The sequence below is a fragment of the Megascapheus bottae genome, chromosome 2 (genome assembly GCF_031878675.1).
Source record: "Megascapheus bottae isolate mThoBot1 chromosome 2, mThoBot2.hap1, whole genome shotgun sequence".
NCBI lineage: Eukaryota > Metazoa > Chordata > Mammalia > Rodentia > Geomyidae > Megascapheus > Megascapheus bottae.
In genome coordinates this window covers 54043403-54059175 of record NC_143510.1, presented here as the reverse complement: position 1 = coordinate 54059175, position 15773 = coordinate 54043403, and the positions used below count along the sequence as shown (strand labels likewise).

General features: G+C 48.8%; 2 protein-coding genes across 2 annotated transcripts; one reads left to right on the top strand and one right to left on the bottom strand.

The window, feature by feature from the left end:
- Positions 1-2820: 2820 nt before the first annotated feature.
- Cdk4 (cyclin dependent kinase 4) lies at positions 2821-5920 on the top strand. The gene is made up of 8 exons (XM_090327764.1): positions 2821-3000; positions 3389-3628; positions 3761-3896; positions 3988-4155; positions 4278-4387; positions 4648-4698; positions 4830-4965; positions 5181-5920. The coding sequence occupies exons 2-8, from the start codon at positions 3411-3413 to the stop codon at positions 5271-5273; spliced, it is 912 nt and encodes a 303-aa protein (XP_090183890.1). The 5' UTR covers positions 2821-3000; positions 3389-3410; the 3' UTR covers positions 5274-5920.
- Positions 5719-8693, bottom strand: Tspan31 (tetraspanin 31). The gene is made up of 6 exons (XM_090327771.1): positions 8472-8693; positions 7931-8098; positions 7634-7714; positions 7226-7357; positions 6892-7005; positions 5719-6317 (listed from the first exon to the last, which is right to left on the bottom strand). The coding sequence occupies exons 1-6, from the start codon at positions 8532-8534 to the stop codon at positions 6243-6245; spliced, it is 633 nt and encodes a 210-aa protein (XP_090183897.1). The 5' UTR covers positions 8535-8693; the 3' UTR covers positions 5719-6242.
- Between the last annotated feature and the right edge of the window lie 7080 nt (positions 8694-15773).

Here is a 15773-nt window from a genome sequence, read left to right as displayed (position 1 = left end):
AGCCGGGGAGCCGGTGAGGGATGGAGGGAGGGGCGGGGCGGGGAGGGGGAGAGGAGGAGAAGGGGCCGCGGCTGCGCATCCCCGCCCTGCCCGGCACGAGCAGGTGTCCCCAGGGGCGGGGCGAGCGTGCGAGCTCGGGGAGGGTGGAGGGAGAGGAGTGGCCGAGGGAGGGGAGCGTGCGGTCCGGAGGAAGAATAGGTGTGTGCGTGGGGTGGGGTTGGAAGGTGAGTGGTCCAAGGATGCAGGTGTACGGGGCTGGGAGGGGGGAGAGAAGCCTGTGCAAAATGGGGCTGTGCAGAGGAAGAACGGTACAGTAGTCCGAGGTGTGAGGGATGCGCTCAGGCAGGAAACATGTCTACACAAAGGACTGTAAGCGTGGTGAGCATGTAAGGAATGGAATCGGAAAAATAATGTGGAAGGTAAGGGAAACAGGAGTGCTAAGGGGGTGGGAGTGGCTTTTCTGGTAAGCACCTGCCCTCACCTCTACTACTCTGAAGCAACCCCCCTCCCATACCTGCAGCTCTTTGTTGTGTGTGTATGTGTGTGTGTGTATGTGTGTGTGTTTAAATAAGGGCCTTGACCCTGAGAGCCACTGCTACCCCACCCACCACATTCGTTTTTTCTTACACTTACATTTTCCCTATCATTCCCATTTTAAAGCTGTGGGAAAAGGGATTCCAGGGAAGCCCACTGGGTCATACACATTGGGAAAGAATTAATTAGTCAAAGAGTAATTAACAAGAGGGGGGGGACAGAGCCAGGGACAGACTGCCAAATGAAGGCTCCTCAATAGAAAGTGAGAGAACAATGTTTTAATGAAGCACTGGGAGTGTTTCTGATGGACAAATGAATGATAGGGGGAAAAAAAAGAGGGCTGGGACTCAGGCAGACAAAGGGGATGGCTCCTGTTGGACTGACAGTGAGCTGCAGTGGGCTTCTGTGGAAGGTGAAGCTGAAGCTGAAGTGGAGACTACTAGTGTAGAAAGGGAGTTTGACAAGCTCAGGCAGCTTTCCAGAAGGCTTGCAAACCTAGCCATAGCAAAGGAGCCAATGAAACACCTCTGCAGCCCCTTAGCCAGTGCAGACCTGGAGGTTTTTCATGCTAGTCTCCAGGGGCTCCAAACTACAAGCATCAAAAGGAAAAAAAAAATCTGTACCAACATCTTCCATTTTTCCCTGACTATTTGTATAAATCTTCAAGTCTGAACTCTTATATTCTCAGATAATTAAGAATAGAAACGAAAGGAGTGACAAACAGGATAATAAAATGGTTTCATATTTTAAGAGTCTGGGGACTAGGTTTTTTAGTTTAGAGTTGGAGGCTTAGCATATACAAGGGCCGTAGGCTCAAATTTTAAATGGGAAAAATTTTTTTGAATGGCTTCAGATTTTTAGACAATTGCTTGCAAGTGGAAGAGTGATCCTTTCCTTCTACATCTCTAAAGGGTTGGGGCAGGTTATAAAGAAGCTGGAGCCAGTAAGACAAGCCGGAGAAATGGATGCCTTTCTACCTAGGTTTCTGTGAGCAAATGCTATTTGGGGGGCGCCGAGGAGGGGGGGGAACCGTGCTAGGCAGGAATACAGGCTAAAACAGCAATGGAGAAAACGAAGAAATGGGACAGCAAAAGGGAGTCCTAGGTTTTGCAGAGAAGCACAAGACATTCTCACTCGGTGTGGAGGTCTGAGGTGGAGTTGACTTCCTTGCACATGCTCACCCCTGTATCTGTCTGTTTGCCCATATACGACTACACTCGTCCACATCACACAGAATCACAGAGTCCTGCTGCTGGCGACATCTCCTGGGTCATATATTCCTGTCCCCTGTTCCTCAATAATTCCTCCGTGTCCGCTGTAATACTCCCAGGGAGTGTGGGAGTTGAGAAGGAAGAGCCTTGCCTTGCCATGCTGCCTTTTGTGTTCCTGTATTAATGTCCTCCCATCCATCCGTTAGTCCCAGTTTCGCCCTGAGATGGGCGCTGCGTGGTCCCTGGAAGACCTCACTGTAGGGCTCCACTGCTTCGCGTTATCACTAACTTGAAAAGTCTAGCGACGGAGACGCCAAAACAAAAACACCGCGCGCACACGCACACACACACACACACACACACACACACACACACACACACACACACAAGGAAAGCTCTCCAAACACCGCGCGCGCGCACACACACACACACACACACACACACAAGGAAAGCTCTCCAAACACCGCGCGCGCACACACACACACACACACACACACACACAAAAGGAAAGCTCTCCAAACACCGCGCGCACACGCACACACACACACACACACACACACACACACAAGGAAAGCTCTCTCCGTACATTTTTTGCTGAATGAATGAGTAAAACAAAGACCCGGATAAGAATGTGTTCCCGTAAAGATGGGGCGTAAAGACAGCTTCCCCGCCGCCGGCACCCAGGTCCCGGGCGGAGCCCGCGAGCCTTCCCCCTCCCCCCCCACGCCGGCAGGGAAGCACCGGGGCTGGGTCCTCCGCCCCGATCTGGGATCTGGGTGGCCCGGGTTGCCATGGCACCGCTTCGGGCTCCACCCTCCCTCGCCCCTCTTCCCCCCCCCAGCCCTGCACGACAGTCAGTCACGTGCCCCGCTTCGTAACCACACCTCTGCTCCTCCGAGCAATGTCAAGCGGTCACGTGCGGTAGCAACCGATCACGTGGTGGCCATCGGCACTCCGCCCCCCTTTCCTTGCACCGACCCCCCCCATCAGAACGGCTCCCCGCCAGCGCCCCTCTGCGCATGGGTGGAGATCACGTGTCCCGCACGTCCGGTGCCCGCCCCGCCCTCCCGGTTTCCGCGCGCCTCTTTGGCAGCTGGTCACATGGTGAGGGTGGGGGTGAGGGGGCCTCTCCGGAGCGCGGCCTGTGTCTGTGGCCTGGGTCGGTGGCATCTAGCTGTCCCGGACCCTGCTCGGGTTGTATGGCGCTCCCGGAACCGCTTCCGGGGCTCCCGTAACGGGCCCGGCCAGGCGTGCGGTAAGTGGAGCCCCTTCCCAGGACCCCCGCGGCCGCCGGGCAGGGCGGCCCGAGGGCGGGAAGTGGGGCCTTTGTGCCGGCGTGGAGGCGGGTGGGATCTGAGGGGCCGAGGTGTAGCCTCGTGGAGGCCCAGCTGCGTGGTCTCGGCGTCCAGCGATGTCCGCCTGGAAGGAGAAGCTGTTTTCCTGCCTCCCCTGCGTCTCGCGGCCGGGAGGCTCGGTGGCCGAGGCATTGTGCTCTGAGGGGCGGGTCCCCGGAAGTTTGGGAAGGGGATGCGCCGCCGGGCGGAGTCTTTTGTGCTGCCGTCCCGGGGAGTCGCTCGGCTGCCGGCTCACGCCTTGCTAACTGTGGAAGGAAAGTTGGGCAGTCGAGATCTCTGTGATTGTAGAGTCGCTCCGGCTGCTCCGAGAATGGCTACCTCTCGATACGAGCCCGTGGCCGAAATTGGCGTCGGTGCCTATGGGACGGTGTACAAGGCCCGTGATCCCCACAGCGGCCACTTCGTGGCCCTCAAGAGTGTGAGAGTCCCCAATGGAGGAGGCGCTGGAGGGGGCCTTCCCATCAGCACAGTGCGCGAGGTGGCCTTACTGAGGCGGCTGGAGGCTTTCGAGCACCCCAATGTTGTCCGGTGAGACACAAGGTGGAGGTGGGGGACGCCTGTAAGTGCGGTGGGGCGGGCGAGTGAGGAGGGAGGACCCCGAGGAAGTAGAGATTTTCTTAAAGGGAATTAGCCAGCAAGTGACCATTTAACTCTGTCCAGGCTTATGGACGTCTGTGCCACTTCCCGAACTGACCGAGAAATCAAGGTTACCCTAGTGTTTGAACATATAGATCAAGACCTGAGGACATATCTGGACAAGGCACCCCCACCAGGCTTGCCAGTGGAGACCATCAAGGTAAGTAGACATTGAGAGGTAGGTTGGGAACAACCTGTTAGGATTTTGAGTGTGGCCCTTATTTCAAGTATGTACCTCTCTTACAATCCAGGATCTGATGCGTCAGTTTCTAAGAGGTCTAGATTTCCTTCACGCCAATTGCATTGTCCACCGAGACCTAAAGCCAGAGAACATTCTGGTGACCAGTGGTGGAACAGTCAAGCTGGCTGATTTTGGCCTGGCCAGAATCTACAGCTATCAGATGGCCCTTACTCCTGTGGTGAGTTAGAAAGGTGGAAACCAAAATGGGTTGTGGTGGGGGATGGAGAGTGATTGTCCATACCCCCCTTAAGAAGTCCTGTGCTTCAGTTGTAACTCAGGCACTTTTCCTCTTTTCTTTAGGTAGTTACACTTTGGTACCGTGCTCCTGAAGTTCTTCTTCAGTCTACTTATGCAACACCTGTGGACATGTGGAGTGTTGGCTGTATCTTTGCAGAGATGTTTCGTCGAAAGTATGGGACTCAAAACCCTAAGCCATCTCCAACCCCCCAAGTATTTATTTTTGTGGGGGGGGGACTCAGCCTAGAGCCTTGTGCCTGCTAGGCAAATGCTCTCCTACAGCCCCACTCCTCCCTTCCTGTTCTTTTTAGAATACTATAGGCCACCTTGCCTATAACCAGAAGCTCCATGATATTCTGGAATTAGAAACTACATGTCCTTTTACAGGCTTTTTGAAAAAAAAACTGTTACTTTGTATCCTTTCTCACCTCAGGCCTCTCTTCTGTGGAAACTCTGAAGCTGACCAGTTGGGAAAAATCTTTGAGTAAGTATCTAAAGAGGAAGAAAGATACTACCATTCTGAGTCTTCTTTCTGCTAAGCCCTGGATGTCCACTGGCTCAACCCCAGGGGTGGGTGCTAGAGGAACCTGCTTGACCAGAGTTCTACCCTTACAGTCTAATTGGGCTGCCCCCAGAAGATGACTGGCCCCGAGATGTATCTCTTCCCCGAGGAGCCTTTTCTCCCAGAGTGCCTCGGCCAGTGCAGTCCGTGGTGCCAGAGATGGAGGAATCTGGAGCGCAGTTACTGCTGGTACTGGAAGGGCCTGGGCTGAACAAGGTTGGGAAATGGGGCCATTGGGGTTTACAAGACCTGGCTGTGGATGGAGCTACAGTTACTTATTGGTGCTATGTGGACCAGTCACAGATCCAAGTGTTTAGAAAATAGAGCCTGTTCCTATGTATGTTGAGGCTAGACAAGAAGTCTTTTCTCCTTCATGTTTTTCTGACCTTTGCCTCTCCCTTTAGGAAATGCTGACTTTTAACCCACACAAGCGAATATCTGCCTTCCGAGCCCTGCAGCATTCTTATCTACATAAGGAAGAAGGTGATCCAGAATGAACAGTCTAGAGCAACCATTTACCACTTTCTGGACACTTATGTGGAGAGAATCCCACAGAGAAGCCAAGACCTGTGCCTTCCTGTGAAGCTGTGGGGATTCCTCCAGCTTTTTACAGAGCATACTTTGTTGCCTTAATGACATTCCCCACTATTCCTCCTTTTGAGGCTTATCCCCCTCCTCTCCATTTCTCTACACTAAGGGGCATCTCCCTTCCCTTCTCCCTCTCGATCTTGATATGAGACCTTTTTTTTATATAGCAAACGAGACAAAAGAAGTATGTTTTTTTTTTTTTTTTAATGTTTCTCTGATTGCCTTTGGGAGATTGACAAAAGGAACTCCCTACAAAACCTTAAAGACTTTCCTTAAACTGAACAGGGCCTAGGTGGGCAGTGGAGTCCCTAGACTGGTGAAGTTAGAAAGGAACTTTCAGGCAGTTTCTTTGAATATGAAGTTAAAATGGCTTTTATTTTTATATTCACGAACCTCCTCACACAGAGTCCCACCTATGGCAAGAGTTCTTAGAGGGTCTGGGAATGGTGCTAGAGGTACAGCATTTAACCTAGCATGTGTAAGGTCCTGGGTTCAATATCCAGCAAATTACCTCCTCTCAAAACAACAACAAAAAAAAGCCTTGGTTTTCCTCTTAGTCTTGTCCTTGATTTTACTCTTGGAACCAGGCTAAGGTATCTAGCATGGAAGAGTGAAAAGGGGAAGCAGCAATGAATGACTCCACCCCCCATCCCCATCTGTGCACTCCCAAGCACCACCTGGGGAGTGGTAGATAACTTTTCATTCTGTTCCCTGTAGCCTTGCACCCACCAAAATATGTCAAGGCATAAAGCCTAGCTGTTCATTCAGCTTGGGGGGGATGTTCAAGGGGCTTTACCTTTTTCTCAAAAAGAGTTTCAGACCCTAGGCTTTCACTAAGGGAGGAATAAAAGCAGGAGAAGTCAGAAGAGTTCAGAGTCTCATAGAAAGGCACTGGGGTTGGCTCGAGGATCCTTCTGATTCCGAAATCTCATTGCTAGCCAAACACCAAGGATCTATAGGAAGAAGGGGGAAGAAATGATCAGTTTTTTGTTGCTTTTTTTTTTTTTTTTTTTTTTTTTTTTTTTTGCCAGTCCTGGGCTTGAGCACAGGGCCTGAGCACTGTCTTTGAACTTTCTTAAGGCTAGAGCTCTGGCTCTTGAGCCTCAGCACTATTTCCAGCTTTTTTCTATATGTGTGGTACTGAGGAATTGAACCAGAGGGCAAGGGGGTCTTCATGCATGGTAGGCAAGCACTCTACCACTAGGTCAAACTCCTGGCCCTTTTGTTTGTTTTTTGTGGGTCTTTGGGCTTAACCCTGGGCCTGGGTGCTATCCTTGAGCTCTTCAGCTCAAGGCTATCACCCTACCCCTTGAGTCACAGCCCCACTTCCCATTTTTAATGGTTAATTGAAGATAAGAGTTTTACATTCCTTAGTACCTGAGGTTGGCTTTGAACCTCAACCCTCAGATCTCAGCCTCCTGAGTAGCTAGGATTACAGGCATGAGCCACTGTGCCCGGTGAGATGACTAGTTTTAAACCTTAGGGTTAGCACTGGAGGTTATACATGAGTGAGCTGGGGAACATTACCTCTGTAAAGCTGAAGAAGAGTCCAACACCCCCTAGGATTTTCAGGGCTTCATCTGAATGCTTCAGAAACTTTTCTCCACACATTTGACAAGGGGAGCCTCTGCTCTTGCACATCTGAGGGTTAAAAACAGGTGGAATGTCACTAAGAAATTATTTACTTGTACTCTTCAGGCTGAAGTCTCATTTGGCTAAATCCCAAGTGTTAGTATCTATCCTGCCCAGCTCAATTCAAGAGTGCAAAAGAGGCAATAACATTCAACTTCAACGTTCATCTGCCAGCCTGAGCATTGTGCTTACCCAATTTAATACCTTTTGTCCCTACCCCCCAACTCACTGCATTGCAAGAAATGTCCTCTTGTTGATACGGGGCTGTAAGGTTGAACAAGCCACAACAGTCAAAACTTCTTTCCAGTTCATGCCGTGTATTGTTACTCATGACCCACCAAGAAGCATTGATGACATCTGTCTAGAGGACACAGACATGTAAATTATCTGTGCAAGTTTCCTTCGTTGTAGCAAAGGCAGTCCATATCTCCCAGAAGCATGACAGTTTAGCACAATGTTAAATAGCTGCTTTCTTAGGCTCTCCCTTCAGAGCATCCTCATGGAGAATTAGCCATACATCCCAGGGGAAGCAAATGGTTCAGGAGTGGAAGTAGTGGACATAACTATGATGGGTAAGGGGAAGGAGTTAAAAATGGAAAAAAAGGACAAATATAGACTTCTATGGGTATCTCTTTACCTGTTTGCTTCGGTTAATTGCCAGACATGAACAAGAGATTCCAAACTGAAAGACGAAAACCAAACCAAGAATGATCATGTACTGAAAGGAAGTTAAGGAAAAAGGACCTAGATTCTTCTGTTCCATTTTAAATAATCCCCTGGTTCCACCAGCACATGTTTGTCAAGTTCTAAGCAAAATTATTAGGCTTTATTTTGTGGACTGTTGAATAGGGCAGGGCAAAGAGGCAGTTCTAAGATTCCTGAGGTGAAGCTTTCCCAACATCTAGAGTGCTCCCATGACTTCAAGTGAGGATACAAAAAATAGCAGGACTTGGTGGTGATTGACAGCTCCTACCAATCCTGCCACTGCGATGAGGAGAAGGAAGACTCCCACAGCGATGACTCCTCCAATGATGTGGATGCTGGACACCAAACCCAGGCCCTTGCCCCAAGCAGCCACTCCAATGAGCAATAAGCCCACCAGCTACGGGAAACAGACACATCTCAAACAATTCTAGCGCATACACAGCAAAAATCTTTACAAAGGGGAGGGCGGGAGGGTCGGTAGCCTCAGTATACCAACAAAACCTCTAGCCTCGTCTTTCACCTTCTGTTTGGGAAACTGGATCACAGAAGAGAGGAATGAGTTTATCATCGCCTCCCTACCCCCAGACAAGTCCCCAAATCACCGGAAGTCTCACCCCTTCCACGGAAGTCCCCAGGAATCCCCTCTCATCCGGAAGTTCCTGAGGATCTTGCCGGAACCCCCAGTACACCCCTCTCCCCGCCGGAAGTCCCCTGGAGATTCTCCCCACTCGCCTTTCCACCCCTAGCTTCCCCCACCTCCCAAACCTCACCATGTAGACCACGTTGAGAGCGCACAGCGCATTCTTCGAGCAGGCAAAACCGCCGCAAACCATCTCCCCAGTTCGCAGGACCTAGGCGGTCCCAAGGACTTAGTGGGCAGGGTATCGGGGACAGTCTTCCAGGACCCCCGATGGCTTCTGTCTCTTTAAATTGAAGCCAGCCAAGCCGCTGCTCTGCGCCTGCACAATCCCACCCCTGACTCCGGATTGGCGAACTTTGTGGCTAATCCAGGACGCCGATGGTCTCCATGCCAATCAAGCTGCATTACGTCACCGGCCCGCCTCCCGCCCCGCCCCCCGACGCCTTCATTGGATGAAACTTAGAACGGGAGGCAGGGTTTCTAGACATTTCTCCCAGCCGCGGGGAGTGGCAGCCCAGCTTTCCGAGCCAGAGTTGACAACCAAGTAAAAGGCTGTGAAGAAGCAAGTGAAGAGAGAGGAAAGGGGATCTCTGGGACCTGGACGGATGGGGCTCCGCCCCTCGAAGGCGGGGCCTCCTCCCCCTTCCTTTCCCTAGTGCTATGCTGACCTCATGATGACGCCACGGTCTTATGTTCTTACGTCACACCCTGGAATGCCTAGAGAAACCACATATTAAGCTGTCGAGCCCGGCCACGGGGCCTGGATTGGGTATAGGGATACCCAGAAAAATACCCATTTGTGTGTTTACTATACATTCCCTTCTAATGCCAAGGCTTTTCAGAAACAAACACGGGCCTCAGCCCAGCACAACCCTGTTTGTGACAAAGCTACAGGCGAGCCTGGGCACCTTCACACATGTCTGATCCACGATTTGAAAAAAAAAAAAAAGATACGAAAGGAGGTCTGGTTTGAGAATATATTGGAGATGAAGAAGTCTCCACAATTCTATTTAGGAGGCAAAAGAATTAGCGAACACCTTTATTATGGCAGAAGTACCTACACACTATCTTTTCCAAGGAAGAAAGCATGTTTATTGGAAACAAACAAACAAGACAGAGCCGGGCGCATGGCTCACGCCTGTAATCCTAGCTATTCAGGAGGCTGAGATCTGAGGATCAATGTTCAAAGCCAGCCTGGGCACAAAGGGGACCTGAGACTCTTATCTCCAATTAACTTCTAAAAAACGGGAAGTGGGGCTTGGCTCGAGGGTAAGGTGGTAGTCTTGAGAACGCCCAGGAGGAGTTCAAGCCCCATGACCCACCGAAAAAAAAAAAAGACAAGTCTTCTCTACAGAATAATTTACATTTGTGTGCTAAGATTCTGAGGCTGCTTAACTCACACACACACACACAGAGAGTCAGTCATGGGGCTTGAACTCTGGGTCTGGGTACTGTCCTTTAGCTGCATTTTGCTCAAGGCTAGCACTCTACCACTTGAGCCAAAGCACCAATTCTGGCTATTTTTGTTTATATGGTACTGAGGAATTGAACCTAGGGCTTCAGGCATGCTAGCACTCTTCCACTAAACCACATTCCTAGCTCACAATATAGTACTACTTTGGAATAAAGCTGCATGAATTCTTTAGATGTGTGTGTGTGTGTGTGTGTGTGTGTGTGTGTGCACGCGCGCGCGCGCGTTACTTCTTGGGACCTGGGCACTGTCCTTTTTTTCAAGACAAACACTGTCACTTAAGCAACAGTCACATTACTGTGTTTTGGGAGATTCATTGGAGATAAGAGTCTCACAGATATTCCTGACTAGGCTGGTTTTGAATCTTGATCCTCAGATCTCAGCCTCCTGAGTAGCCAGGATTAGAAACGTGAACTACCAGTGTTGAGCATGAACTCTATGTTTACCACATAATAGCTGTAGAATTTATTGGCTAGGTACTTACATTGTGCCTATTTTCTCATCTATACAATGTTGATATATAAAACAGTTCCAACAATGTCTAGATTGTTGTAAAGATTAATTGAAATAGCATAAATAGAATGCTTCATGCCTGGCATAAGTAACACTAAGTGTTAACTACTCTGGCTCCAGTACTTTTATAGAGTCCAGTGAATAACCCCAACCTCAATCATTTTAATTCCAAATTCGCAAATATTCAGTTATATTCTCTTGTTCTCCATAAATTACCACCAAGAAGACATGAAGAAATGTGGGGGGGAGGGAGGGACAAAGGGTTCAAGTTGTAAAGTAACTAGGCCAAGACTATGGTATTAAGCTGGCAAGTAGCTTTAGTGTGTGTGTGTGTGTGTGTGTGTGTGTGTGTGTGTGTGTGTGTATTAAAACTAATCAAAACCAGGTACCAGGCATTCATGCCGGTGTCTTAGCTACTCAGGAGCCTGAGATATAAGGATCAAGATTTAAGCTGGGCATATGGTGGCTCATGTCTATAAATCCTAGTTACTCTGGAGGCTGAGATCTAAGGATCAAGATTCAAAGCCAGCCCAGGCACAAAAGAACCTGAGACTCTTATCTCCAATTAACCTTTAGAAAATGGGAAGTGGGGCTTGGCTCAAGGGTAGGGCGGTAGCTTTGAACTGAAGAACTCAGGGATGGCGACCAGGCCCCATTTCCCCCACACACACCCCCAAGATTTGAAGTCAGGGGCCAGGAGTATGACCTAGTGGTAGAGTGCTTGCCTAGCATGCATGAAGCACTAGGTTTGATTCCTTGGTACCACATAGACAGAAAAAGCCAGAAGTGGTGCTGTGGCCCAAGTAGTAGAGTGCTAGCCTTGAGAAAACTCAAGGACAGGACAGTGGCCGGGCCCAGAGTTCAAGCACTAAGAGTTGGCCAAAACATAAATAAATAAATAAACAATTGAAGTCAGCTCATCACATAAATCCAAGGATTCTTATCTCCAATCAACCACTAAAAAGCCATAAGTGGATCTGTGGCTCAAGTGTTAAAGCACCAAACTTGGGCACAAGAGTCAAGAGACAGCACCCAGGCTCTGAATTAAGCTCCAGTACTGGCATGCTCAGGTATGCATAAATAAAACCCAAACCTATAGGAAGTGGTATTGTGGCTCAAGGGGTAGGCAGTAGCCTTGAGCTAAAGAGCTCAAGGACAACTCGCAGGCCCAGAGTTCAAGTCCCATGACTAACCAAACAACTGACAAAAACAAACAAAAACCAAACCTGTAATCAAATTGTTAGTGGCTTACACCTATAATTCTAACTATTCAGGAGGCTGAGATCTGGAGAGTCTGGTTTGAAGCCAGCCATTGAAGAAAAATTCCCTAAACTCCACCACCAAAATAATCAGCAAAACACAAGGCTGGAGATATAGGTCTGGTGGTAGAGTACCAGGCCAACAGGTATGAGGTCTTGAGTTCAAGCCCCAGTATGGCAAAAAAAAAGAAAAAGAAAAAGAAAGAAAAACCCTATAATTAGATCTAGGTACATGGTGCATGTCCTTCTTTCATCTGTTACTGGCCTCTTCCTTTTCTGAACCAATTTCCCCCCCTTTTTTTTTTTTTTTGCTGGTCCTAAGGCTTGAACTGAGGCCTGGGCATTATCCCTAAGTTTTTGTTTTTTCTTCTGAAGGTTAGTGCTTTATCACTTGAGCAACAGTTCCACTTCTGGCTTTGGTGATTAAATAGAAGATATGAAACACATGGACTATCTTGCTAAGGCTGTCTCGAACTATCCTCAGATCTCAGCACCCTGAATAGGATTATAGGCAGGAGGTACTGGTGTCCAGCTTTTGTTTCCTTTTCTGCATAATAGGGACAAATGACCTTACCCTTAGGGTTTGTCCTGAAGATAATAAATATGTACATACAAGTATATTGTAAACTGTTAAATGTTACACATGTTAATTATTATAAAAGCATAATTGTATCTGGTAATGGGTTATTTTCCCCCTTTATAACTCATTGTACCCTCACCTGGGGTAGGTCTCAAACCTGGTATGGCGCCTCCCACTTGGCTGCAGTTGAGGCCAGCCAAGGTCAGACAAGGCAGCCGCAGGCCTAGTTTTCTTTTTCCTAACAACTTGGTGAAGTGACATTCTGGAGACAGTTGGTGGCAGGATGCAGACTTCATTCTTAGTTCCCCTAGGTTTAAGACTCCCACCCAACTTTCATCTGCAAAAAGTATTATGGTAATATGTCTGACATCAGGAACAAGCTCTGGAAAAATAAATTTCAGCTAAGTTGCCTTGTTAAAAAGCTTTGTTTTAAAACTTGGTTGTCATCTGCAAGAGTAAAATTGGCAAAACTCTCTTGATGCAAGCTTCTGGAAAATGTAAGCCCAATATTAATTTTGTACGCTTTAAGATCTTTGAGTATAAATGTGTGTGTGAATGGATGTGAGTGAACATGTTCAAGGTTAAATTGTCAGCATGCAAAACAGTGGATGAATTTATAATTGAAACACATCTTCCTGGTGTCCTGGCACTCCAGGAGGAGCTCAGACCCTGCAGGCTTTCTCCATGGACACAGCAGGCACACTGACCCGAAATACTTTTACTTTTTTTTTTTTTTTTGCTAGTCCTGGGCTTGAGCTCAGGGCCTGAGCACTGTCCTTGGACTTTCTCAAAGATAGAAGCTCTACCACTTGAGCCTCAGCACCATTTCCGGCTTTTTTTCTATGCATGTGGTACCGAGGAATTGAACCCGGTCTTCGTGCATGCTAGGCAAGCACTCTACCACTAGACCAAACTCCCAGCCCTGAAATACTTTTCTTAAAACCAGGAAACTGCCAGGTATTGCATTCATACAAAACAGCAATCAAGTCTCCGATATGTTAAACAAAAAGAGATTAACATAGCCCAAAGTCATGCTAATAGCTTATTTCCTCAGGTACTCAGCTGTGCAGGTCCAAGGTCACTCTGACCCCACACTTGGGCTTTTTTGGACAGGAGTTGACAGCAGTGTGTGTAGCTAACCAAAGGAGAGTTATACTACAAGCTGTCAAAATGGAGGGCTCATGGTGGTCACTGGAAGACATGACTATGAGGTGACAGGCCAAGGGTGTGTGGATTCCTGTTGGCTTTGCACATCACAAATTTGCAGATTCCCAAGAGTATGGGATTGTACCTGAGACCTGGCTAACCACATTCTCTCAGAACCAACACCCATCTTAATTATCCACCTCCTACAGGAGGTCTCTTGCCTGGGAAGCACTTTGGGTTTCTCTCTCCAACTGGCTGGGAAATCATAGCAGGGGCAGGTTTGATGAGCCAACACTAGAGGGGGTATGAGATGCAGGAGGCAGAGCTGTCCCAGGCTATGGGTTTGAAACTCATCAGTCAGGAAGTGAGGCCGACAGACGGAAGGGCAGAAAGGCGATCTGGGGCGGGGAATTGTGGGGCTCCTCAGAAGGGGCCTTCTGGAGTTTGGTAGCTTGGTGGTGCCATGGGTCTCAGGGCCAGAGGTTGCTTAGTCTGGTAAGGCTGGTCGGGCAACATGCAAGCCCAGAGGCAGCTGGCTGTAGCCGCAGTGAGAGCAGAAGTCAGACGACATGAGGTGACCAAGCAGGCTCTAAGCCACCTCAGGAGGCTGGCAGAGAGAGTACTTGACCCTGATCTTCGAGAAAGCATCCAGATCTCACTGGACAGAGTACGAGGTAAGAGAAGTATCCTCACCAACGTGGATGCTTTGGGGATGAGAGGTATAGGAAGGATAATTCTGTGGTCTATCATTTCTCATTTCATGAACACTTTGTTCCCAGTCTCCAAGATGGAGCTGAGACTCCAAGGAAGAATACATTTGGGGAGGATGGAAAAAAAGACATCATTCTTCCTCCTCCCCAGGCCCTGACCCTCCTCCCAGGAGAACAAAATACAGGTCACCACTGAGTTGACCTTCTTGGCAATGAAGAAATGGGTGAGCATGGAGAAGCCGAGCAGTGACAAACTGGGGTAGATACAGTCCCTGCCTGGGGTGTCTAGTACAGGAAGCAGACTGGGGCAGGAGGTTCTGGGATTAGATGATATGTTCATTCCCAGGACCCATTAAGGATCAGTGACCTCTGTTTTCTATCTGTAGAGAAACCACAGAGAGAGAGAGAGGGGGGGGGGGGAGGGAGAGAGAGAGAGAGAGAGAGAGAGAGACAATTCAGAGAATGTCAGCCCCCCTCCCCCCCACATATTACTACAATATAAACAACATGCTCTGCACTTCAGATGTCTAGTGCAGAGTAGTCCCTAGGACATGACTTAGTCTTCTCTCCTGCCCATGGTCCTGTTCCTGTGTTCCTGTCTCCCTCCCTTTCTCCCCCCACCCCCGCAAAAAAAAAAAAAAAACACACCTTCCGCTCTACCTCCTTAGTGCCATTTGAGTATGTGATGACAACACAGAGAGGAAGTGCTGTCATGGCAACACCATCCGCCACATCCTCCTGCCCACCCCAACCTTCAGTCCTGTGGTGGGGCCCTGACAGGAACAGCTTCTCTTCATCTCCAAGGCCCACTACTAAGGAACTGGTACAACTGCCTGTCATTACCAGCTTGTGCTATCTCCTTCACTTCTGATGTAGCCAAGAACTCCTCTTTGGAAGAAGCACATCTTTCATCAAATCCTGATCCTATCAGCTACTTCAGTCCTCTCCATTCTCAGCTGCTTCCCTGGGTGGGGGTGGAGTGTCTCAGGACTATGCTTCCCATCAAGGACAGCTCCTGCTAGTCTTGTCTCGTGGGAGAAGCCACCGGAGCAGAACTTGGGGAAGGGCTGGTTCATTTGAGCTCCTAGTAGGTCAGTCTGATGCCCTTCCCATGCCTCTCTCTTCCTTCGCTTTCATGCTGTCTAAGACTAGTGTCTCAGTTCCCAACCTATGCCCTTTGACAAAAATGACACCTGATTGCTCCCCTGTGAGCCTCTGCATTTGGAAAGGCAAGCCTAGGCGGAGTGGTTCTTCCACAGTGAAGAACCCTAAGCCCTGTCTTAATTCTGTTGAGACAGATAGGGGGGTTGAAAAGAGATGGGCAGGTAAAGGAGCTCCCCAAAACTTTAGAAAGAGAGTAAGAAGAGGTGGAGACTAAGATGACTTCAGGTATTTTATTTTATTTTATTTTTGTCAGTCATGAGACTTGAACTCTGGGCCTGAGCGCTATCCCTGAGCTCTTCAGTTCAAGGCCACCACCCTACCCCTTGGGCCACAGTGCCACTTCCAGTTTTGTAGTGGTTAATTGGAGATAAGAGTCTCATAGATTTTAGTGCCCAGGATGACTTTGGACCTTGATCCTCAAATCTCAGCCTCCTGGGTAGCTAGGATTATAAGCATGAAATACTGTGCCCTGCTAGATTTCAGGTTTTTGTCCATGTTTTGAAAGGGCAGACTCTGGAGCATTCTTCAAATATTCCAAGTGTTTTACCACTGAGCTATGATCTCAACTGAAGACAAACTCACTGTGTGT